General features: G+C 41.6%; 1 protein-coding gene across 3 annotated transcripts in view; it reads left to right on the plus strand.

The window, feature by feature from the left end:
• The window catches only part of ELK1 (ETS transcription factor ELK1), a 41,629-nt gene that overhangs the window by 1,187 nt on the left and 14,133 nt on the right, over positions 1–26,309 (plus strand). For all 3 annotated transcript variants that reach the window (XM_070741165.1, XM_070741164.1, XM_070741162.1), the window contains exons 2-4: positions 4,706–4,914; positions 10,610–11,038; positions 23,323–23,736. In XM_070741165.1, the coding sequence (XP_070597266.1) occupies positions 4,706–4,914; positions 10,610–11,038; positions 23,323–23,736 (1,052 nt within the window). The remainder of the gene's footprint in view (positions 1–4,705; positions 4,915–10,609; positions 11,039–23,322; positions 23,737–26,309) is intronic.

The raw sequence follows: 26,309 nt of genomic DNA on the forward strand, positions 1-26,309 counted from the left end.
TGCATAGATTACCAAAATGCTCTTACCATCAAACCCATGTCAGTTAGATTCAAAAACAATTCTGGGTTTTTCTCACCTCTCTTCTAAGTATTTACTTGTGCCTCCATCTCTTCTGGTGAGGCCTGTAGTCTTTCCCAGCTTTCCCTATAGCCTTCACTACATTAAATGCTGGATTACAGCATTTGATGAGATATTTTTGAAATCCAGCCCTAAAATCCTTTCTTTAGGCCAAATCCAGATAGGCATTTTCAAGTGGAACAGAGGAAGCAGGAGGGAGAAGAATGAGTGGGTGCAAAAGCCTTTACTCTGTGTGACTCTTCTTTCAGACCTGTTATATACTTTTCCTCCAAAATCAGAAACAACAAACTGGGTATTTTGTGTGCTTGGCAAAATGAAAGAGGTGAACACAAGTTAATTCTTTTTTCTAATGGATGCCTAGAAGGTCTCTCATTATGACACTGCATAGAAATCACATGCATATACAGTATATGACAGAGAAAATAGACTATAGTTGCTCAGAAAGGAATTGGGTTTTATCTCTGTTGTGGTTCAGGATTTAGATTTGGGAAGCACCCAGGTAGATACAGCCTCCTGAAACTTCTTGGGGCTTATGTAGTGTGCATTTTGTTCCCTCTGAATACCCCCAACTCTTTAATGTACATTTGGGCTGAAGAATTTCTTTTCAGAACAGATCTCTGTGATTCCATTTTAGAAATTAATGATTGCTGCTTGAAGCATTAAGGTATGGTTGCATGAATTACAATGGTTTAAAATCAAGCTGATATATATTGCAAATGCCATTAAACAGCCACTTACATATTTCTGTTAAATATCTGTTGCTTACAATGTACCTGTGGCTATGTCCTATTCTCTGCATATAGTCTTCTATTTTCTTTCTTCCTCACAGTCTTGTTTCACAACACATTTCCCTTGGTTTTGTGTGAATGAGACAGAGGGTAGGACAGGAGCATTCAGATGTACTGTAGGATCAATTCATCCTTCATTTTACCTGATGGCTGAAATGGATAGTTATTAGCAATGTAATTTTTTAATATTAGCATAAATAACTGACAGAATAGAAGTGATTACAATACTAAAGACTACAGGAATTAGACAACTGCCTTTTTCTTGCTTGTTTATTCCTTCTAGACATCTATATAGGGTGTCATCACTTCCTTTAAATTCCTTTTTGAAACTTACTTGGCTTAAGCCCCCATTGCATAAACTGGCTCTAAATCATCTAACTTAATGATCTTTAAGCGTGAATCCTTAGCTCTTCTTCTCCCTTTTTTTTGAAAAATTAGAATTAACTCTGTTTTTTAAAAAATGTTGCATTCTATAGCAAGAATATATAACCAGCAGCACACAGGTTGTTTAGGTCCTTAATAGTCTTGGATATCCCAAGGACCTTCCCAAAACTTGCTATTAAATTAGAATAATTAATGTGAGAGAAAGGAGAAATTTTACTACAGGGAAATGAATTTTCCTTAATTAAACACATTTTAATTTAGTTTGCATTTATATAAAATGTGAAACAAAAGTGGCTTTTGATCTTGTTTACATCCATTTTCATCTGTTGTCAAGAGAGGTGGATTCTAATTTACCTTGCCGCCAGTTTGCTTCCTCCCATGCCTCATGGCTGCGTAGGCGCATGCGCAGTGCCAAAAACTCAGGTTCTGCACAGACATCAAAGCAAAAACGAGCATTTTTTTTTAAAAAAAAGAAGTCCGAAAAAAAGATGGCGGCGCATGTGCAGTGTCAAAACCTCAGCTTCTGTTCATGTGCAGAAGCAAAAACAAGCACAAAAAACAAACCCCCCATATCCCCCAAAAAGGTGGCAGCATTCACAGAGCGGCACCATCAAAACCAGCTCTGTGATGTCACCACTGGTTTACTACAGGTTCTATAGAACCAGTGCAAACCAGGAGGAACCCACCTCTAGTTCTCACCTACTTTTGGGGGCCTTGCCCATGACATGCTGCACAGAGGTTCAATATGGGCTTCAGCAACCCCATTGTAAAACATGGTGGACCTTGCTGTCATATTCCCTTTCTCCTTGGATGTATGAAGTCTTGTTCAGGTGACTATATGATATTTTAAGCCTTTCCAAAGGGAGGAGGAAAAAAAAGGAAAAAATGCCAAATGCTCTTCAGGAATGACCTGGATCTAAAGTAAAGGATGACTATGTGTTTGCGGTGTTGAATAGGACTGCTGGCTCTCCATGAATTAATTTTGCTTCAGGGCATTTGGAACAATTCCCATGGCTAATTTTGGGAGGAAGCCATGTTTGTTTGAGTATTACTCAGGTTCCAGACATTTTGTGAGGTAAAACTGTGTTTTCATTTATTTATTTATTAATTAATTAGATTTGTATGCCGCCCCTCTCCATAGACTCGGGGCGGCTAACAACAGTAAAAAGACAATATGAACAAATCTAATATTAAAAGTAATGTAAAAAACCCCAATTTAAGAAACCAATCATACATATAGACATACCATGCATAAATTTTATAAGCCATGCCTGATGACAGAGGTGGGTTTTAAGGAGCTTATGAAAGGCAAGGAGGGTGGGGGCAACTGATATCTGGGGGGAGTTGGTTCCAGAGGGTCGGGGCCGCCACAGAGAAGGCTCTTCTCCTGGATCCCACCAAACGACATTGTTTAGTTGACGGGACCCGGAGAAGGCCAACTCTGTGGGACCTAACCGGTCGCTGGGATTCGTGCGGCAGAAGATATTCTGGTCCAATGCCATGAAGGGCTTTATAGGTCATAACCAACACTTTGAATTGTTTTTAACCCATTCTCAGTTGTGTACATATATGCATGGGTAGTTGCACTGGCATCCTTCAGTCTCGAAAGACCATGGTATGGGTAGTATTGCAACGCCTATTATAATAGCTCTTTTGAGAGGTGGAATGGTGTCTGCTCTGTTGTTACATATTGTTCTGTTTTAATAGTTATGTCCCAGCACACGTAGCATTATTTTTAAAAATTGGGATAATCAAGATTAACTTTGTAGTCCTTGATGAAAGAAACTGATGAAAGGATGCCACATGCAGAGTAGAGTGGAATAGAATAGGATAGGATAGGATAGAATACAATAGGATAGAACAGAATAGAATAGAATAGAATAGAATTCTTTATTGGCCAAGTGTGATTGGACACACAAGGAATTGTCATTAGTGCATAAGTTCTCAAGATACATTTGTCAAGAATCATGAGGTATAACACTTAATGATTGCCATAGGGTACAAATAAACAATCAGGAAATAATGTTAATATAAATCGTAAGGAGAAAGTTAAAGTCATACAGGAAATGGGTGATAGGAATGATGAGAAGACTAATAATAATAATAATAATAATAATAATAATAATAATAATAATAATAATGCAGCCCTACTGAATAGTTTGACAGTGGTGAGGACATTATTTGTTTAGCAGAGTGATGGCGTTCGGGAAAGAATTACCATATTCCTATGTCTAATTGTCTTGGTGTACAATGCTCTATAGGATCATTTTGAGGGTAAGAGTAATTGATGATAGAGATCCCCCCCCTCGAGGATTATATCTGGCAAAATAATGATAATCAACGTTTTACATGAGATGCTTGTATAATTTCCAGTGATAAAGGAACAGCATCACACAAATAATCATTTACAGCTATAGAAGTTATATTTAAACCCTGCAAGGGAGTGACTTCATAGCCATAGCCAGTTCTCTTTGGTCTCACTTCTCATTATTTGAGTACTGTGTGTGCTATTGTATCAATAATCTCCAATCAGTGCTCCCAGAGTTACACATTATCCCCAAAACATATTCAAAAACTGCTGCTGAACTGTAGGTTTGAGGTGACATAAAAGGAGATTAATAAAAGCACAGGGAGTAACTGGGTAAATTCCATGCATTTAAAATTTAATTATTTGAAAAGAAATATCTTTTTGGCTCTGGTTCTACTTCTTTAACTTGGGCCATGCTCACTATTTGAGTACATTTCTCACTCAGTCTTGTGTAGCTCATAGACCAAAGAAAGAATCCATTCTGTTGTTTGAAAACTGATGAAACACCCTCCAGGAAGGCTGGGGACTGCAGTTCTTTTAAGTCTGTGGATCTTGGACAAAAGATTACTGTTATCTTCAGTTTCCCCTATAAAAATGTCTTTGAGGAAAGCCATGAAGCAATAGCTTGTTTAAACATTAGGCATCAGGATTCTCAAGCCGCCAAAAGAGTTGATGTTCATGGGTTTTGTGGAATGTTTTTTTCCATCCTAGGCTACTCTTCGCTTCCCAGCTCAATGGACTGGACACAGCCTTACAAAGCACATCTGGAAGTGTTCACCAAGCTGGTTTTAGCCAAATCAAAGTTTAAAAAAAACTTTATCTCTCCATCATGGTACATGTGTGAGTGTTTGGGGAGGCTAAAATAACAGGTTGCTTTGCAATGAACCCATCCCCGCCCCTATCTCCTTGCATGTAGAAGGCAAGTATGTCAAAGAATGATTCAGCTCAATCTTTTCCTTGATACTATTTTTTCTTGCTGTGAATGAAGTTCTCCATCACCCACATTTTCTAGTCAATCTCAACCGTAGCCCTTATGACTGGATTCTTCTAATTTGCAAATGTTATTTGTTACCTGTCAAGGGCTGTGTCCTTCAATGATCCGTATCTCTCAATTGGCTGTCCTTTTGCTCTTCCATCTTTCCTTTAGTCATGGATCCTTCAGTCACTCTCTGGCAGTTTCTTCTGCAATTGCTGGAACAGCAGAGCAACGGGCATTTGATCGCGTGGACATCCAATGATGGGGAGTTCAAGCTGGTGGATGCAGAAGAGGTTGCACGACTCTGGGGCCTGCGGAAGAACAAGACCAACATGAATTATGACAAGCTGAGCCGGGCCCTGCGTTACTACTATGACAAAGTGAGAGACCACTTTGTAAATTCAAGATGAATCTGCCAGTTCCTGCTTTGCTTTCCATTTCAGCCCAGCCTTAATTAAGGAGAGCACAGCGGAAACCTAAAAGAATATTTGGGTAGATGAACTTTTCTTACAGATCAATAGGGAAGAATGGTGCATAGGCTTTGTTTTGAGAATCTCTGCAAGAATGAAATGCTAGATCAGTGATGGCGAACCTGTGGCACAGGTGGCACACAGAGACATATCTTCTGGCACATGAGCCATTGCCCTTGCTCCATTCCAATGTGCATGTGTGTGCTGCCCAGCTGATTTTTGGCTCATACAGAGGCTCTGGGAGGGAATTTTTGGCTTCCAGAGAGCCTCTGGGAGGATTGGCAAGGGCGTTTTTACCCTTCCCCATCTCTAGGAAAGCCTTTGGAGCTTGGGAAAGGTGAAACACGAGCCTACTGGGGCCACCAGAAGTTGGGAAACATGCTGTTTCCGGCCCCCAGAGGGCCTCCAGAGGGCAAGGGAAGTTGTTTTCACTTTTCTCAAGCATTGAATTATGGGTGTGGGCACTTGCGCGTATGTGATAGCGCACACCCACGCTCTTTCGGCCTGCACGAAAAAAAGGTTCGCCATCACTGTGCTAGATGTATATATATCTTCTGAGACTCATACGTTTCTTTTCTTCTGCCCCTCTCCTTTTTTTTGGTGGGGGGTTTGATCGTGGTGGTCTTCTTATGCCTGCAAAGATAAGCTTGAAGTCATTTGAAATCTTTGAAAATTGTTTGGTAGTTCGGTACATTATTTGTAGGTAAACAAAGTAGATTGAGAAACATTTAGCAACTGAAATATACCTGTTTTGTTATATGTACTCCACTTTTCAGAGCAGTGACCTGATTTTTTCCCCCCTTGGAAGAAAGCCCATTGAGGTTTACATATATGAGACCAAAGCCCATTCTCTGTCATTCTGAATGCAGGAAATAAAATACAATAGAAACCAGAATTCAACTGAAGGTTAGGTAATGCTTCTGAATAGCAAGAACAGTGGAATTATATTAACACAGAAGGGTGGCGTTTTCTTGTATTTGTTCCAACGGATGGGATGCTAAATTAGGATTCCTGCATCAAACAGGAACAAATCCTGATGGCCTCAACAGCTCCTTCCAACTTTGTTAGGAATATATAAATGGAAATAAACATCTGCTGGCCCTCGGTTTTTGCTAATCTACCAGTAGCTCCAGTTGATATTGCCAGTCATTATCAAATGCTGGAAATTCAACAACAATTAATATGAGCTTCAAATTCCTTATGATGTCAGATTTTATAAAAAGAGAGATTGTTATCCCATGTATCTTCATTCTCTGCTTCTATAAATCTATGCTTACCTACTTTATTGAACAAGATCATCTCAAGGTTACCAAACAGTAATCCATCCGCACATTATTGTGTGAAGGCTTCAATGCTACTCTCCTTTAACAGATACACACATGTGCACTTTATCCATAATTGTCCCAAAAGCCGAATAAAACAGAATTATTTATTTATTAATTGGACTTGTATGCCGCCCCACTCTGTGGACTCAGGGCAGCTCACAACATATCAATAGAAAACACAATATATAAATACATTTAAATCCAATTAACATAAATAATTAGTTTAAAATACTGTATTCTAAAAAGTTAAACATTTAAAAATCATTCATTCAAGTGCACACTGCAACTATCTCAGGGACCGCCTTCTGCTGCACGAATCCCAGCAACCAGTTAGGTCCCACAGAGTGGGTCTTCTCCGGGTCCCGTCAACTAAACAATGTCGCTTGGTGGGACCCAGGGGAAGAGCCTTCTCTGTGGCGGCCCCAGCCCTCTGGAACCAACTCCCCCCAGAGATTAGAATTGCCCCCACCCTCCTTGCTTTTCATAGGCTTCTTAAAACCCACCTCTGCCGCCAGGCATGGGGGAAATGAGATACTCTTTCCCCCTAGGCCTTTACAATTTTATGCATGGTATGTCTGTATGTATGTTTGGTTTTATATTAAGGTTTTTTTTAACTGTTTTAATATTGGATTGTTATATGCTGTTTTTATTACTGTTGTTAGCCGCCCCGAGTCTGCGGAGAGGGGCGGCATACAAATCCAATAAATAAATAAATCCTACAGATTCAATGGCTGGGGTCTAGTAACCTCAAGCCTGGTGGCATAAATAGGTTTTCAGATTTTTACGAAAGGCAAGGAGGGTGGGGGCAGTACAAATCTCCAGGGGGAGCTGATTCCAGAGGGCCAGGGCCCCCACAGAAAAGGCTCTTTCCCTAGGACCCGGCAAGTGAAATTGTCTAGTTGATGGGACCTAGAGAAAGCTGACTCTGTGGGACCTAACCAGACGCTGGGATTCATGCGGCAGAAGGCGGTCCCGTAAATAATCTGGTCCCATGCCTTATAGGGCTTTACAGGTCATAACCAACACTTTGAATCAGGTCCAGAAACTAATTGGCAGCCAGTGCAGTCCGCAGAGTGCTGGAGAAACATGGGCATACCTTGCTCACGCGACTGCATTCTGCACAATTTGTAGTTTCCAAACACTTTTCAGAGGTAGCCCCATGTAGAGAGCATTGCAGTAGTTGAATCTCGAGGCGATAAGGGCATGAGTGACTGTGAGTAGAGACTCACAGGGCCGCAACTGGTGTACTAGGCGAACCTGGGCAAACGCTCCCCTCGCCACAGCCAAAAGGTGATGGTCTAAAGTCAGCTGTGGATTGAGGAGGATGCCCAAGTTGCGGACCCACACTGAGGGGGTCAGAAGTCCCCCCCCCAGGGTAATGGATGGATAGATGGAGCTGTCATTGAAACATAGAAACATAGAAGACTGACGGCAGAAAAAGACCTCATGGTCCATCTAGTCTGCCCTTATACTATTTCCTGTATTTTTATCTTAGGATGGATATATGTTTATCCCGGGCATGTTTAAATTCAGTTACTGTGAATTTACCAACCACGTCTGCTGGAAGTTTGTTCCAAGGATCTACTACTCTTTCAGTAAAATAATATTTTCTGATGTTGCTTTTGATTTCCCCCCCAACTAACTTCGGATGGTGTCCCCTTGTTCTTGTGCTCACTTTCCTGATAAAAATACTTCCCTCCTGAGCCTTATTTAACCCTTTGACATATTTAAATGTTTCGATCATGTCCCCCTTTTCCTGTCCTTGGGAGGCAGAACCCACAGCCACTCCTTCTTGTCAGGATTGAGCTTGAGCCTGTTAGCACCCATCCAGACCCTAACAGCCTCCAGACACCGGCACATCATTTTCACTGCATCACTAATTGGACAAATAGCTCATATTTTTTAAAGTCAGAAAGTATCAACTGCAATCCAGCTCATTTCAGAATACAGTGTTCCCTCGATTTCCGCGGGGGATGCGTTCCGAGACTGCCCGTGAAAGTCGAATTTCCGTGAAGTAGAGATGCGGAAGTAAATACACCATTTTTGGCTATGGACAGTATCACAAGCCTTCCCTTAACACTTTAAACCCCTGAATTACCATTTCCCATTCCCTTAACAGCCATTTACTCACCATTATTACTGGTACTCACCATTGAATAAGACACTTAGTGATCCTGATATTTATAAACATAATTATTTATTAACACTAATTTTTTTTTGTTATTTATTTGCAAAAATTATTAGCTTGGTGATGACATATGATGTCATTGGGTGGGAAAAACCGTGGTATAGGGAAAAAACCGCAAATATTAATATTTTTTGAAAAACCGTGGTATAGGCTATCCGCGAAATTTGAACCCACGGAAATCGAGGGAACACTGTACACTGGATTTTTAAATTCAAATATCTTTCCAGAAAAAGTTATCAATAGAACGTTGTCTTATGAAAAAACGTAGCTGGATTACTTTGTCTCTGCTGCAAGGCCATTGGAGTTGTGAGTTCCGCCACCTGTTTACTGGATCCGTGTCCCTCTTGGCTGGTTTCGGCCAGTCGAGGGGTGACACGGAGCTGGGTCCAGGAGATTGTCAACGCCTCCTTGGGGAGGGGGTCCTTTCCGCCACTTTATAAGGAGGCGGTTGTGCGCCACCTCCTCAAGAAGCCTTCCCTGGACCCAGCCGTGCTTAATAACTACCGTCCAGTCTCCAACCTTCCCTTCATGGGGAAGGTTGTCGAGAAGGTGGTGGCACTTCAACTCCAGCGGTCCTTGGATGAAGCCGATTATCTAGGTCCTCAGCAGTCTGGATTCAGGCCCGGCTACAGCACGGAAACTGCTTTGGTCACGTTGATGGATGATCTCTGGCGGGCCCGGGACAGGGGCTTGTCCTCTGTCCTGGTGCTCCTTGACCTCTCAGCGGCTTTCGATACCATCGACCATGGTATCCTTCTGCGCCGGCTGGAGGGGTTGGGAGTGGGAGGCACTGTTCTTCAGTGGTTCTCCTCCTACCTCTCCGGTCGGTCGCAGTCGGTGTTAGTGGGGGGTCAGAGGTCGACCCCGAGGTTTCTCCCTTGTGGGGTGCCTCAGGGGTCGGTCCTCTCCCCCCTGCTATTTAATATGTACATGAAACCGCTGGGTGAGATCATCCAAGGGCATGGGGTGAGGTATCATCAATATGCCGATGATACCCAGTTGTACATCTCCACCCCATGTCCATGTCCAGTCAACGAAGCAGTGGAAGTGATGTGCTGGTGCCTGGAGGCTGTTGGGGCCTGGATGGGTGTCAACAAACTCAAACTCAACCCAGACAAGACGGAGTGGCTGTGGGTTTTGCCTCCCAAGGACAATTCTATCTGTCCGTCCATTACCCTGGGGGGGGAATTATTGACCCGCTCAGAGAGGGTCCGCAACTTGGGCGTCCTCCTCGATCCACAGCTCACATTAGAAAAACACCTTTCAGCTGTGGCGAGGGGGGCGTTTGCCCAGGTTCGCCTGGTGCGCCAGTTGCGGCCCTATTTGGACCGGGAGTCATTGCTCACAGTCACTCATGCCCTCATCACCTCAAGGCTCGACTACTGTAACGCTCTCTACATGGGGCTACCTTTGAAAAGTGTTCGGAAACTTCAGATCGTGCAGAATGCAGCTGCGAGAGCAATTATGGGCTTCTCCAAGTATGCCCATATCACTCCAACACTCCGCAGTCTGCATTGGCTGCCGATCAGTTTCCGGTCACAATTCAAAGTGTTGGTTATGACCTATAAAGCCCTTCATGGCACCGGACCAGAATATCTTCGGGACCGCCTCCTGCCGCACGAATCCCAGCGACCGGTTAGATCCCACAGAGTTGGCCTTCTCCGGGTCCCGTCGACTAAACAATGTCGTCTGGCGGGACCCAGGGGAAGAGCCTTCTCTGTGGGGGCCCCGACCCTCTGGAACCAGCTCCCCCCTGAGATTAGGATTTCCCCCACCCTCCCTGCCTTTCGTAAACTCCTTAAGACCCACCTTTGCCGTCAGGCATGGGGGAACTAAAACACCTCCCCCTTGCCCATGTTGTTTTGTTGATTGATTGACTGTGTGCCTGTTTTTTATATATACTGTTTTTTTATGAGATTATTAATTTAAAATGGAACTGGATGGGTGGGCATTGGATTTGGTATTGTGTACTGTACTGTTTTTTATTATTGTTGTGAGCCGCCCCGAGTTTGCGGAGAGGGGCGGCATATAAATCCAATAAACCTAAACCTAAACCTAAACCTAATTCAGCCATCCTTTCTGTCCATTCCAGAATATCATCCGTAAAGTCAGTGGTCAGAAATTTGTCTACAAGTTTGTCTCTTACCCAGAACTTTCGAGCTTGGAAGGCATGAAGGATGAGGCAGGTACCAAAAAACCTGAGCAGGTCCCAGGTGAGGCCAAAGGGGGTGAAGGAGCATTTGGTACCTCCAAAGCGTTACGAGGAGGCGGAGGTGCCCCACGTAGCAGTCGAAATGAATACATGCGTTCCGGACTGTACTCCACTTTCACCATTCAGTCACTACAGAACCCTTCACCCGTTGGACGGCCCTCACGCCAGGAGACCGAGGTCTTGCCTGTGGTGCCTCCTCTTGCTGCTGCACCCGAGCAAATGGCCCCCTTTTCCATGGCCACAGTGGAGGACCTCCCACAACTACATATAAGCATTGAAGAACCAGAGGAGTCTCAAGAATCGCTGCAGGTGAGTCACGAAAAGAGATTTTTAAGGTGGTTTTGAATAAGGTCTCAGCAGATCGCTCCCTGCATGGATTTGCCTCTTCTTTCGTAGTGTTATTGCTGTTCGTTTGTTTCTTTACCCTCACTCTCTCCATATCAGTGATGGCGAACCTTTTTGTCTCTTGGGTGCCGAAAGAGCATGTGCGTGCACTATTGTGCATGCGCAGGTGCCCACACACATAATTCAATGCCTGGGGAGAGCGAAAACAACTTCCCCTGCCCTCCAGAGGCCCTCTGGTGGCCGGAAACTGTTCTGGATTCTGGTTAGAACTTTGGTTAAATTGGAAATAACGCTTACTGAATGCAGGATTTCATAAACAAAAACTCCATTTTTATTTCTGCTCTCCTCTGTATTCAAAATGCATTACAGGCATTCACATTCCTTCCTCTCTTATCTTTAGCAATTAGAGCACACAAACACATTCCTCCAAGCCTCCTCCCTTAGCTTAAGATTTATGTCTATGCAGCATAGTTCAAAGCACTAAGAACATCTGTGAAATAGCAAAGAATGAACTAACTTACTTCGGGCATGATGGATTTACAACATTGACAACTCCGCCCTTCTTCCCCGCTGGTGTAATTAACCCATTCCTCCCCTTAATATCTCTTCCCTAACACTTGTTCCCTGCGCCTTTGAACCCTTCTGAAATGAGGGTTTAATCAGCGATTATCTGTCTCTTCTTCACTGGAGTCTGGACTCATAGCAACATCCTGTGGCTGGCCTCCCACCTGTTCTGATACCTGTAACCCAGGACCTGCCACTAATTCATAAACACTATCTGTATCAAAGTCATCAAGCTCTTCACCATCCTCCAACTGACCAGAAGTATATACAACACAAATGGCTTGCTTCCCAACTTCTGGTGGGCCCAGTAGGCTCGTATTTCACCCTCTCCAGGCTCCAAATTCTTCCCTAGAGCCAGGGGAGAATAGAAACCCTCTCCCCCATCCCTCTGGAGGCTCTCTGGAAGTCAAAAACACCCTCCCAGAGCCTCTGTGCGAGCCAAAAATCAGCTAGCTGGCACAGACATGCCAGTTGGAGCTGAGATTGGCAAAGGCCTCATGTGCCAGCAGATATGGCTCCACATGCCACCTGTAGCACCCGTGCCATAGGTTCGCCATCACTGCTCTCTCTATATAGGCCGTCTTCAATTTATGACCTCGAGGCCCCCATATTTTCTGTTGCTAAGTGAGATGTGTGTTAAGTGAGCTGTGCCTCATTTTACAACCTTCCTCGCCACAGCTGTTCAGTGAATCACTGCAACGGTTTCAATCATTAACCCAGTCATGAAGTTAATCGCTTCCCTATTGACGTCGCTTGTCTGGAAGTTCGCCAAAGGTGATCACATGACCCTGGGACACTGCAGTCGTCATAAGTATGAGTCAGTTGCCAAGCGTTTTGAATTTTGATCATGTGGCCAGAGGGATGCTGCCATGGTCATAAGTGTGAAAAACGGTCATAATAAGTCACTTTTTTCAGTGCCGTTGTAACTTTGAACGGGCACTAAACAAACTCATGTAAGTCAAGGACTACCTGTATTGGATTAAAATACCCAAGGATATGGCAAAGCAATTAAAAGCCCCTGCTTTTTTCTTCATTCTTCTTCATTCTTCACCCTTCATTCTTTTGAAGAAAAATACTGATATTTTAGTCAGGGCAGAAAAAGGAATAAGGCTAGCAAAGAACAGCAGGAGAAGGAACCAGCCAGAGATGGGTTCCTGCCGGTTCGGACCAGTTCTATAGAACCTGTGATAACTTAGCAGCCTGGATCGCTAGAACCAGCAGCAGCTTAGGCCTGCCACACCCCTGAACCGGCACTCTCGGAAGTGCCATATGCGGCGCCATCTTGTTTTTTGCTTCTGTGCATGCGCAGAAGTCGGGTTTTTAGAATATAATATAATATAATTCTTTATTGGGCAAGTGTGATTGGACACACAAGGAATTTATCTTGGTGCATTTGCTCTCAGTGTACATAAAAGAAAATATAGATTTGTCAAGAATCATGTGGTACAACTGCAACTGCGCAATGTGAAGGAGCAAACCGGCAGTGAAGAAAAGAAGAACCTACCTCTGAAACCAGCTTCTGGAGACAGATAGCCATCTCCAGCAGGAAAGAAGGTTTTAGTAGGGTCAGCAGTGCTGACTGAACTATATAACGCACATGCTTGGCAGTCATGGGAACCTTGTGTGTAAAGGTACAGTGTTCCCTCAATTTTTGCGAGGGATGCGTTCCGAGACCGCCCGCAAAAGTTGAATTTCCGCGAAGTACAGATGCGGAAGTAAATACACTATTTTTGGCTATGAACAGTATCACAAGCCTTCCCTTAACACTTTAAACCCCTAAATTACAATTTCCCATTCCCTTAGCAACCATTTAGATTATTACTCACCATGTTTATTTATTAAAGTTTATTAAAAATAATATTTATTAAAGGCGGACAAAAGTTTGGCGATGACATATGACGTCATCGGGCGGGAAAAAACCTGCAAAGTATTTTTTAATTAATATTTTTGAAGAACCGTGGTATAGACTTTTCGCGAAGTTCGAACCCGCGAAAATCGAGAGAACACTGTAGTCCTCGGCTTACAACAGTTCATTTAGTGACTGTTTGAAGTTACTGTGTGGTCCGGGGCAGATTTCCCATTCTGCTGCTACCAGTGAGCTACGAGCGCAGCTTTGCTTCTGTGGGCGCGCGGGTGCGTCCCAGAGGGATTTTGCTTCTGTGCATGCGCAGGAAGCAAAATTTTGTAAGGAAACGTGCGTACACGTAAGATTTCAGTGATTAGCTTCCGTGTATGCGCAGATGCAAAAATTGACTAAAATCTCACTCTCACGCACGTCCCTTCATGAGATTTTGCTTCCCGCGCATGCAGCAGAAGCAAAATCTCGCTGGGACGCACCCGCGTGCCCGCAGAAACAAACCGTGCATGCAGCTCAATTTTCACTACCAATATGACGTCCTTATCCATACTGGTAGCAACCCGATACTGATGCTGTCACATGATTTACATTTGAATGTTTGACAACCGACTTTATTTATTTATTTATTTATTTATTTATTGATTGATTGATTGATTGGATTTATATGCCACCCCTCTCCGAAGACTCGGGGCGGCTAACAGCAATCATAAAAACAGTGTACAATAGTAATCCAATACTAAAAACGCCTTAATATAAAAACCATACAAACTTTATTTATTTATTTATTTATTTATTTATTCATTCATTCATTCATTCATTCATTCATTCATTCATTCATTCATTCATTCATTCATTCATTTATTTATTTATTCGATTTTTATGCCGCCCTTCTCCTTAGACTCAGGGGGGGTTAAAACATGTTAGCAATAGCACTTTTTTAACAGAGCCAGGCTATTGCTCCCACAATCCGGGTCCTCATTTTACTCACCTCGGAAGGATGAAAGGCTGAGTCAACCTTGAGCCGGTGATGAGATTTGAACTGCTGACCTTCAGATCTACAAGTCAGATCTACAAGTCAGCTTCAGTGGCCTGCAGTACAGCACTCTACCTGCTGCGCCACCCCGGCTCATTTAACTCACTTAACATTTATGGCAGTTGCAGTGTCCTATGATCACCTTTTGCAGCTTTCTGACAAGCAAAGTCATTGGGGAAGCCGGATTCACCTGGCAACCGGGGTACTAATTTAACACCTGCAGTAATTCAGCTAACAAATACGACAAGAAAAGTCATAAAGTGGTTAAGTTCACTGAACAAATTTCTCAGTTAGCTACATAAAATGTTAGGCTCAATTGTGGTTGTTAGTCAGGGACTACCTGTACACTGTTGGGGTTGGGGTTGCCATTTTGTTTCTGGGTTTTTTTCTTTATGCCTTTAATTATTTTACGTTTGTGGCAGCAGGACTAAGCCTGCAAGATGAAAGGTTGGCAGTCTCAGCTCTTCTCCCCTTCTGGGTCTACACACCCTCGCTCCACCTCCTGCTTTGGTATGCAGTTTGTTAATTCTTGCTGGGAATGCTTTCCCTAGCACAGAGGTCTTCAAACTTGGCAACTTTAAGACTTGTGGACTTCTACTCCCAGAATTCTCCAGCCACCTATGCTGACTGGAGAATTCTGGGAGTTGCCAAATTTGAAGACCTCTGCCCTAGCATCTTCTCCACTAATTCTGGCATGCAAGCAGGATACACTTTTCACATCTGTCACTTTCCAGCAATTTAAAATAAATAAAACAGAGAGATGAATAAATAAAATAAATTCTGTAGCACCATCATGTAGCACTACATATAGTCCATGTTGAATTGAAGTTTGTTTGATTATGGAAAATAGCCCATTCTTCCCTCTCCCCTTTTGGGGAGCTAGATCAGTTTCACAAGAGGCAAATAAAATAAAACCTCATTTAAAAACAAAGGGGAGAATGTAAAAATTATTTTTGGGTTTAAATAAGCAAAATATTCAAAGGCAAAGCAAATTTAAAAAACAACAACAGTTGCTGAATCTCAGCTAGCATTTTAAAAGGATCTTCTTTAAGAAAATAGAAAGGTTTGGCTAACTAGAGATTATGCTGGCCTGCTCCTATTTAGAACCAAATCTATTGTAAAGGAGTTTCAGTCTGTCAGAAGACAAAGTCACTGAGTTTGCATTAGACAATACATATCAGTAGTAATAAATTAGACTAAAAAAGCAGAGTTTCAAAATAGAAGTAATTGCCATGCAGTCTTTCTAGCTCAACTTGCCTACGATAAGTTTCCTATGATAATCTAATGACTGAAGCCAGAGTTCCCTTTCTCGCTTTGGGCCTTTTCCCAGCTTTATGTAGATTATAATCTTTCTTTCAGAGGTTCAGGGAGGCTCTGTACTGAGCTTGTTTTTCATTCTCTCAGAGAACTTTGTGTCGTTTTCAGAAGAATAGAAGTTGTTCTACCTGGAGTGGTTCTGGGAATGGCTTCTTTTGTGACATGCTAAAAGACTCAGAAACATAGGCATTCCTTCTCCAAGAAGCACTTTTTATTTTTGTGAATGCTGGATGATATCATAGCATTGTATTCAGGATGAGGTCCTCCCGGTTCGGACTGATTTGCCAGAACCAGTAGCGACCCTCTGGTGACGTCACGATGATGTCACGGACGTGGTTTGATCCATGCTGGTCCGTGGGCACTGCCATCATTTTTATTTTTTATTTTTTTATTTTTTTAAATATTTTGTATTGTTTTGCTCTACAGTACATCCATCCATCCATACTTATTTATTTATAATTTATTAATTAGATTTCTATGCCGCCCTTCTCGAGATGACTCAGGGCGGGTTACAACATTATAAATGCAACAATATATATAAAGAAATCTAAATTACTTTTAAAAGAATATTACTAAAAATATTTGAAATACCTTAGTTCTTAACAAAATGCACAGTTATACATTTCTACTTAATAGTACATGAACCAATATCTTAATTTGCACCTTTTATACCTTTATTCCCTGCCTGTTTTTCCCTTTAAATCATATCACTCCCCTCCCTCTGTCTTCCTCTCCTCCCTCTACCTTCTTTCTCCTTCTCTCCCACATTCCTCCTCTCCCCTTCTTCCCTTCCTTCTCTACTTACTCTTCTCCCTCTTAACCCTTTCCTGAGTGTATCTATTCACAATATATCCTATAGTTAACAGACAGGTAACTCTTGTCCCTAATCCTTTAATTATTGGTGCATCTCTTAAATGTATTTTCCCCCCAGTATCCATATCTATGCATAATCCTTATATTTTCCTAGGTATATTAACTACTAACTTAATGCTGCCTCTTCAACTGCCTAGTTTTGTCACCTGGATCTACCACCTTCAATTTTTTATTTTCCTCCAGTTAAATCACTATTATTTCCATATATATTCATTTCCTAACCAATCATAGAATTTTCTCCATACATTACAGTATTCAGAATCTTCCTTATCTTTAATTTTCATTGTCAATCTATTCATTTCCGCACAATCCAATATTTTTTTTAATTACTTCCTTTTCAGAAGGGGCTTTTGTTGCTATCCAGTTTTGCACAAATGCAATTCTAGCTGCTGTGATTGTATGAATAATTAAATATATATTTTCTTTACTGAATTTCCCTGGTAATATACCCAACAGGAATATCTCTGGTTTCAATTCTATAACGTTGTTTCACTAGGCTTTCTTTCTTTTAGAAATCTCTTTTAATCCTGTCTTTTGAAATATTTTGACAAGTTTAGCAGTGAGTGACCCTTGAAACTGTGAAACTTTTTACATTTTTGCTCCTTCCCTCTATTGATCACATGACATATTTCTATGCCAGTTCTTTTGGCTTTCATCCTTCATCCAAGGACAGTTCAAACACTCCATTATATTGAGCAAAATTGTCAAATGTTTCCAGGAAAAAAGCACCTTTTCTTATATAAAATGCCCCACAATTTGAAGCAGTATAATACAGTTTTTTTCCTACTTGACTTACAATTCTATTTTAGAAAAAGTATGCTTAAGCATGCACACATACACACTCCATAATGGTGATAGCATTGGAATGAATAGGCCCTAAATTTATGTCTTTCAGAAAGTCAATATTTAATCATCTTAAGAGGCAACGTTTTTCAAACTTTACTACTTTAAGATGCTGGCTGAGGAATCCTGGGAGTTGAAGTTCACACAGTTGCCAAGTTCAAAAAATATTGTTCTAAAGCTTAATACTTGATAGCTTAAATTGTAAAAAGAAAAAGTACAACTGAATATTAACATTTTTATTACTCAATGTCAGTGGCATAATTATGAGGAGAGTTTGACATCATGTCGCTTGTGGTTTCCCAGACCAATCTTAAAGCTCTGTAACACATTCCCCCAATAAGAAAGATGAGAGTTTTGTAATCTCTGAAGAGACTTGTAACAGCAAAATTATGGAAAATTCTCCAAGATTGCTTAAATTAGGATTTATATTTGGATTAGGAATAAGTGAGTGAGTGGATGTTCTTTAGATTTTTTTAGTAGAAACATTTAGTGGTAATGGCTACTTTTATTTGTGTTTTATTGTATGTGCAAATGAATAAATAAAGTGTCTGAAGGAAGGTCAGTTTAATTTGGGTGGAAGAACAGAGGAAAGGTTTTCATTTAAACTTTAAAATAGACAGATTATTGTTTGGAAGGAAAATAGAGCAAAAAGGGGGGGGGGGAGGAAATATGGCATCCTGGTGCTAATCTGCCTGCCCCCCTAGATGGACATAATGACCTGGATCCAGGAGGATTGGTGTCTTTCTTCTGAAGAGTACATTGGTAGTAGCTTTAAAGGAGGTTGTTGTGTGAACCCAATCCATGAGATACCCTCCTTGGATCCTGCAGTGTTTTGAGAATTATAACCCAGCCTTGGGTTTAGGACATTTAGCCTCCGCCAGTTGGATGAAGCTCTTTCCTCCGCAGCAGCTGATCGGCCGCTGCCTTCACTCCCTCGCCCAAAGGCCCCTAGCTCTTGGCCCCAGCCCTTTGGCCACAAAAATCCAAATTCAGCCACAGCCTTTTGGCCACATGGGACACTCCAATCAGAATGGTTGTTACAAAATGCTACTTTTGGAAGGAAAGAATGGGACAGTTTGCTCTTTCATACACAAACACACACATTGAATGTTAGAGAGGGAAGGGACCTCGGTGGCCCATTCTTGGTGAAGGCAGCGGCCGATCAGCTGCTGCGGAGGAAAGAGCGTCATCCAACTGGCGGAGGCAAAAAGTCCCATTCCCCCCAGCCTTCTGTCTTACCATCTTACAGAATTGCATTGAATGCATGGTGGAGATTCAACTGCACATCATAGAAAGTAAATTATCTGTACCTCTTTCAGGGAGAGTTCAAGCTTGGGCACGAGGCATAGGCAATGGTGTGCTACTAAATGTTTTAAGGACTGGCTCTGCCCACTCCATTACTGCTGCTATGCTATGTGTCTAATCATAGAACAGCTGATTGGCACGCTAGTCTCACCTCTGCTGTCAACCGGCTTGCAGTATTAAAAAATATTAATAATAATTGGTTCTTATGAGCCAGTGTGAGCTGACTCTAGCACATTACTGGGCATGCGGCTTCTGGTATTATTAACTATAGAATCTTCCTAGATTTCCCGTGGAGGTAGGGGACCAAGGGCATTGTTTTGCAGTGGTTCTGTTGCTAGCTCAGTGGGCAGTTCCAATCAGTGATAGGGAAGGAGATATCTGCCCGGTGGTCACTTCCTTGTGGGATGCTGGAGGAGTCAGTCTACTCCTCTTACTATTTAATATGTGTGTGAAACTGCTGGGGGAGGTCCTTCCATGATAAACTTATGATACCCAGATTTATAGTGCCTAGACCACATTGGAGATCCCGAATAAAATTTCTCCCACTGTTTGAAGGCTATTGGGATCTCGATGGAATGAAACAGGTGGAAATTGAGCCCTAGCAAGGCAAGTGAAGTAACGTAGCAATATGTACAGTAGTTGTACTATATTGTTCTCTGTCAGTCTCCAGAACTCACACCTATCACTGGATAGATTGTTGGCTTTTGTGGCCAGGAGGGTGATTGGTGAGCCAATTATGGCCCTTGTGCAGTGGAAAAACCTACCAGTGATTCATTCCCTTTTTACCACAAGGTTATAAACTTCTGCAATGTGTTTTACATGGAGCTACCTTTGAAAATCACTGAGAAAATACAGATGGTTCACAATGCAGTAGCCTTTTGCTGACTAGCATACAGTTGTTGCTATGATTCCATCTATCTGACATGTTATGAGTAAGTTGCTGCCGTGTTTCCCTGAAAATAAGACCCTGTCTTATATTTCTTTGAAACTTGAAATAAGGGCTTGGCCTTATTGCCATACACTCAAAAACCCGATTGGGCTTATGATTTGGGGATGTCTTATTTTGGGGGAATCACGGTAGTAGATTTCTTGGTGCCATTCAAAGTTCTACTTTGACTTATATAATACATCTCCGGGGCCACCTTTTCCTATCAAATGTAGAATCCCAGTGTAGTGAGGGAGGGGAGTTGATGCCAGAAAATGCTGTTTCTCAATCATGGCACCAGTGTTTAACATTCCCTCTCCCCACTTCTCTCTAGAAACTAGGCTGGCCACTTTGGTGACAATGCTTCGGAAGTAAATGAAGACCAATTTTTTTCAAGGTGGCTTTGGGGAATGTTTGCTTGACATCTATAGCTGAATATTATTTATGCTACATTTGTTGTTTTTATTTTGCTTTTATGATACTCTATGTGGTTATGGATTAATTCTGCTTCTTTATTTTGTACCTTTTTTGGATTTTGGTGTCTTGCTGTTAGCTGCATGAGTCTGGAAAGATTTGGCAACATGCAATTATTAATTGTTATGTATGAGTAATCTGCAGTTAGATTCACAGTCTAACTGGTAGAAACTTAATAATTCAGGTCCTAACTATGGACCTAAGAGTTATTAAGATAGTATCTAAGAATATATTATAAACAGTTCCAGGGAAGGTTATTTAGATCTGATAAATTCAATATTTCCAGATATGAAGGAAGTCCTTTAGATAGCATTTCAAGTGCTCCAGTCACAATTGGCATAACCACAGATTTCCTTTTCCGTAAGTCTTCAACGTCAAATTGCAAGTTGAAGTACAGTATTTCATAACTTTTTTCTAATTGTTTTTCCTTAATCCTAACATCATCCAGAATAGCAACATCAGTGAATCATACTTTTGCTTCTTTAATAATTGTTGTATCAAGCGGAACAGGGTGACTGTCTGTTTGGATTTTAAAGTTAAGTTCTTATTTTATCTCATTTTCCAAAACCTTCTCAACTTCATGGCCCTGGTAGTTTTTACTCCATTCATTTCAAATCCAAGCCTTTGGCAAAATTTCTAATCAATAATTCTGGCAACTTGGTCATGAGTTACCTTTTAGTGCTTGTAGTTAGTTTGTTAAAATTTCCTGCAGCCATTGATCAGATGGTCAATTGTTTCATCTTTTTTTTTAACCACACAGATGACATTTTCTGTTGTTTGTTGTTTGTTACATGTTGAAATTTTACCTTTATGCAGTTAGTTGTCAAAACTTGTGCATGAGCCACTAAAATAAAGCCTTTAGTTTCTCTAACACCCTGTTCTTATCCAACTATATATGGGTTTTTTAAATCAGCTTTTCCTTCTACATCCTTTAAGCATTGCCCATGCATTGACTTGTTCTTACAATTCTGTATTTTTATCGATGTTCAGCCTTCACTTTTATTGTTTTAAGAGCTTTCCTTGAATGACTATGTTCATTTAATTTCTTTGCTTTCTTAATTTAATCATTTAGGCCATGCTTTTCTTCCTCCATAATTTGTTTCTCCTATAGAAGTTCTCTGCCTCTTTAGCCCTTTGAAAATATAGTCAATAAATATCATTTTTGGGAGCAAAATATGGTGTCTTGTAATTAATTTTCCTGTCTTCCAATCCAAATTATCAAATTTCTTTGACTTGATTCTGTAATAAATTCTCAAATTTATAAATTTGAGAATTTATAAATTCTCAAAAAATTCTTAGAGGTCAGTAAGGGACGTGCATAAGTGCACCAGCTTGCTTTCTGTCCCCTGTCCTATTTTATCTCTCCTACGCATCTTATATACCTCTTATTCCTTACCTATATCTTTTCTTCTACTCCCTCACCATATATTATATTCCTATATATTTCCCTCAATCCTTCATATATTTCCCTCTAACCCTTCTACTATGAATATATCCTCTGTAACCTTTATCATGTTTTGGACATATAAGATACTAAGGTAAAACTCACATTGTGTTTTAGGTTGATGTGGTATGCTAGCAAAGGGGCTTCTAATTAAAATTGTAAATAGCCTACTAATAGGTTTATTTTCTTGCTGAGAATCCAAGTTTCTTTTTTTTAAAAAACAGGAGCTTTTTCTGAACCCAGTGCCCGCCAGTTGTATTGAAATTGCAATTTTCAAAATCCCCAGCCTCTATAGACAGCCACTATCCTGGCTTGGAATTTTAGGAACTTTATTTCTGGCACATATGAAGGACACCAGATTGGGAGAAATGTTTTTGTAGAGACAATATGTTTCCGAATGCCTCAGGAGAGGATGTTTCATGACTATGGATATGACCATGAGAGAGCAGTTTCATGACCGTCTTGAAATAATTGGAAAGTGTTTTGAAGGAAAGAGAACGTATGACCAGGGGTGGGCTGCTGGCCGGATGGAGGGGGGCAGCGAAAATGGAGCTCCACCCCATAGCACCCAATTTGCACTGAAAGATGTTGAAAGAAAATGCATAAGCCATGCCACAGTGTGGTAGTAAAAATTTTGGTAGCCCTTCACTGTGTATGACCAACCTTCAAGATATATTTTATGAAAGCTCAGTTTTAAGCAAAATAGAGCTAACAAATTAGTCCCATATCAATAGACCAAGTACTGATTTTTTTTTTTACAATAGGACTAGTTTATTAGCAGAGAACTCTGGAAGAAAATTGAGCTGTGCCTATGGGGTCTTTTAAATCTTTAAACATTTTAAAAACTGTTGGATTATTTATGATTTGTTGTTACATGTTGTGAGCCGCCCCGAGTCTTCGGAGAGGGGCGGCATACAAATCGAATAAATAATAATAATAATAATAACTACAGTACCAAATGAATCATTTGAGCAAAGTTCGGCTCTGGGGTTTATTTTTGGGATTTATCCTGTAAACCAAGGGTGGGCAATTAATTTTGCCATGGGGCCGCATGAGATATTGGGAGGGTTTTAGAGGGCCGGACTAATATAATTAACTCAGTTCTACCCAATACTGTAAAGACCCAGAACCTGGCTTGACCTAAACACCCAGACCCACTCTACAGACCCCTAAATGTTTGCTTTATGGCAACACGGTGCACCACAGTCACTGCACTGGAGTGTTTGTGTGGTTTCTGTGCTCGGACACTTTCGGTAGGAGGTCGGAATCCTCTCCCGTGCGAGGATGAAAGAGCTCACTGCGTCTGCCAGGACTCCTCCAGTTCCTGCTTTCCTCACGATTCATCAGGAAAGCAGGAACCAGAGGAGTTCCGTCAGATGTGGTGAGCTCTTTCATCCTCGCACTGGAGCGGACTCCGACCTCCATGGGCCAGTCACAGCGGGCGGGCCGGATGTGGTCCACGGGCCGCCCCTTGCCCAGGTCTGCTGTAAACAATAATTAACTGCTAAACCAAGTAAACTGGTTCTGCTTTGTTTAGGGGACTCTCTTTGATCTCCCAAATCTTCTCCTGGTAGCATCACTTTGATCACCTCCGTTTTCTCTCCCCATCCAGGTCATAGTGGAGCCCATTCCTTTGGAGACTCCTGTCCTTGATGAGAAGGTGCTAGTGAAAGTGGAGGAGAACCTGGACCTTGACGAAGAAGCTGCTGCTCTGATGGTTTTAATAAATGGCGGAGTGAAGGAAGAGATAGCTCCTCCTGAGAAGTCTTCTCCGGAGAAGGAATCTGTGGAGGCCGACCTGCAACAAGACGGAGAGAGGGTACTGAAGAAGGAAGCTCAGTTATCTCCCAGCCTGGTGTCTGCTTCTCCTGAGGGACAGCCCCAGAAGGGCAAGAAGCCTAAAGTCTTGGAGCTTCCTTCATTGCCAACTCAAGAGAAAGTGAATGCCGCTGTTAACAGCCTCCTGGCTCCAGGCGGGACAGGAAGCACCTTGACACCAACCACGGTTATTTCCTCCCATGCACTGGTGAGACCATATTCTTCAGCAGGTCTTCCCGGATTGTGATTTGTTCCCATGAGCTAGGGGTGCAACTAGTGATCCCTTTACAAAGTTAAAGGGATCTGGTTTTTGTTGTGGATGCTTCGAATTTGAACGGGATGCTTACTGTGGTTCCTGGAAGTGCCAGGCAGAAAAACGTGAAGACCTGTTTCTTGAGGTTGGGTGGAGATTAATCTTAGTGTTTAAGTCACAGAAAATAAATGTGAAGTAATGTAAGTCAGGAGGTAACAGAGAAGAAAAGAACATATAACTTGTTCTATTATATTCACGTTTGGGTGGGGGGATGCTTTCGAGCTAGCGCAGACTCCTGGCAACAGCCTGAACATGTCCTCCAGTATTCTTGGCAAGATTTCAGATGTGGATTTGCCTTTGACTTTCTCCTAGAGTTGAGAGAGAGCCCAAGGTCACCCAACTGGCTTTTTTGTCTAAGGCAGGATTAAAACTCACAGTCTCATGTTTTCTACCCCAATAACTACTGCACCAAACTCCTCCACCCATTCAATACACCTCTTCCTACTCTTCCTTCCTTACAGTCTATCTTTGCTTCCACCACATCCATGCCCTGATTTGTACATTGTCTTTGGTTTTTTAAACTTCTCTTTCTGAGAACTTCATCAGTTCCATATCACCCAAAATCTCAGATTTCCCTTTCCTCTTGACCCAGTCACTCTTTTTGGACACATCTTTCTTAATCCCATCTGACTATCAAAATGCCTCACCTTCCCCTACTGCAGTACTTCTCAATTATTTTCTATTACGCCCCCTCCCCGGAAGAAGTAAATCTTTCATGCCCCCCCCAACTCTCCACTAGAATGATTGTTTGCAATATTTGGCACGTTTTTGCTGAAAAAACTCAGGTTTTTTTCACAAACACAAGTGAAATGTGTTTAAGTGATGCCTTAATTTATTTTTGCTTCATGCTGTCTGCTGCCAACATTTTTAAACATGGTAAACATACCGATCTTTCCTTGTCTCCCACCATAGTCACAGTGAAGCCAAGCGCTACATTGTCATATTTTCCTCGTCTTAGCTTTGTCTCATTTTCTCCATCTCATTATCTCCATCTCTCTCCAGCTTTCTTTTCATCCCTGTTCAATATTTTTCCATGGTATCTTTTAAGGGTTATCTGTACTTCCTATTTCCTGCTCTGTGCTGTTGTTCAGTGCAAAAAACTCCTACTCCCCACAGCAAAACCCCGACATTCCCCAGGGTTACACGCCGCCCCTGGCATTGCTCCGTGCCCCCCTAGGGGGAGCCGTCCGACTATTTGAGATGCACTGCCCTACTGTAATGTTCTGTTCACAAGTCTATGGTTTCTTTTTCCTATCATCGCCACCATATATATAGCTGTCTGTCTACTACCCACTTCATGGCTAGTGCTTGATGTTTAATGTGCGATTTGGCTTGATTATTTAAATTACTTGACTACTTAGAGAGGCATGCCAAACTGAGGAAGATGTGTTTTTCTATTGAAATTGCAATGAGAATATTGGTCTCTTCTCAGAAATTAAAAGAGTGTTATTCCTATGGCAAATTTAAAAAAAAAAACATTACATGAATTCCATTTCCCATAATAAGAGAAAAAAATCACCATGGCAAGCTGGTGATTCAGTTTGCCATGGTAAACACTCAGTGAACATGTAGAAATAATACAAACAATAGAAATGAATACCGTTTCCTACCTTATCCTGTTACATGTTGAGAAAAGGGATGGATGGTTGGCTGTACCATTGATAGACAATACTGGGTGGGTGGAGAAAGGTAGCAGGGAACCTACCAATCATTGCCCTAAAATAGCCTCACATTAAACTGCAGGTAGGCTTTGAAGGAAACATGTCAACATACTTCCAATTCAAGAATGGTAGGAAAGCACATTAATATAGCCGATTCAGACTCTCTATGTGAGCATAACACCTCATTGTATTTCTTTGACACGGCCACTTAACGTTTGCATTCCTCATATATCCTTTCATCACTCATTCATTCCCAACCATACCTCTTTGTACACTTGCACACTTCTTATGTATCTTTTTTTTGCACTGCACTCAAAATACTATTATTATTTCTTCTGATATTTCCAACATTCATACAATAGAGCAGTGTTTCCCAACCTTGGCAACTTGAAGATATCTGGACTTCAACTCCCAGAATTCCCCAGCCAGCATTCGCTGGCTGGGGAATTCTGGGAGTTGAAGTCCAGATATCTTCAAGTTGCCAAGGTTGGGAAACACTGCAATAGAGTATACAAAATCATGCTTTTGTACATAGTCATGTTCACTTCTTTTGGTAAACTTTCATTTCTTGCAGCTGACCACATATTTCCCATTACTTTTCCAACAGGATGGGCATATCTTAAAATTGTCCATCTAATTTCCCATATTGATAAGATTTCACTAAATGTATGGATTTATCTCATGCTCTTTTTGCCCTTTATGTATGAATTGCATATGTTCATTCCTTGTTCCTATATCATAGACCATGTAACATAATTGCAAATTGTTCAGGTTTTCAGCCAGTAAATGGAATTATCTGCATACAAA

This window comes from Erythrolamprus reginae, chromosome 2, assembly GCF_031021105.1.
Source record: "Erythrolamprus reginae isolate rEryReg1 chromosome 2, rEryReg1.hap1, whole genome shotgun sequence".
Classification (NCBI taxonomy): domain Eukaryota; kingdom Metazoa; phylum Chordata; class Lepidosauria; order Squamata; family Dipsadidae; genus Erythrolamprus; species Erythrolamprus reginae.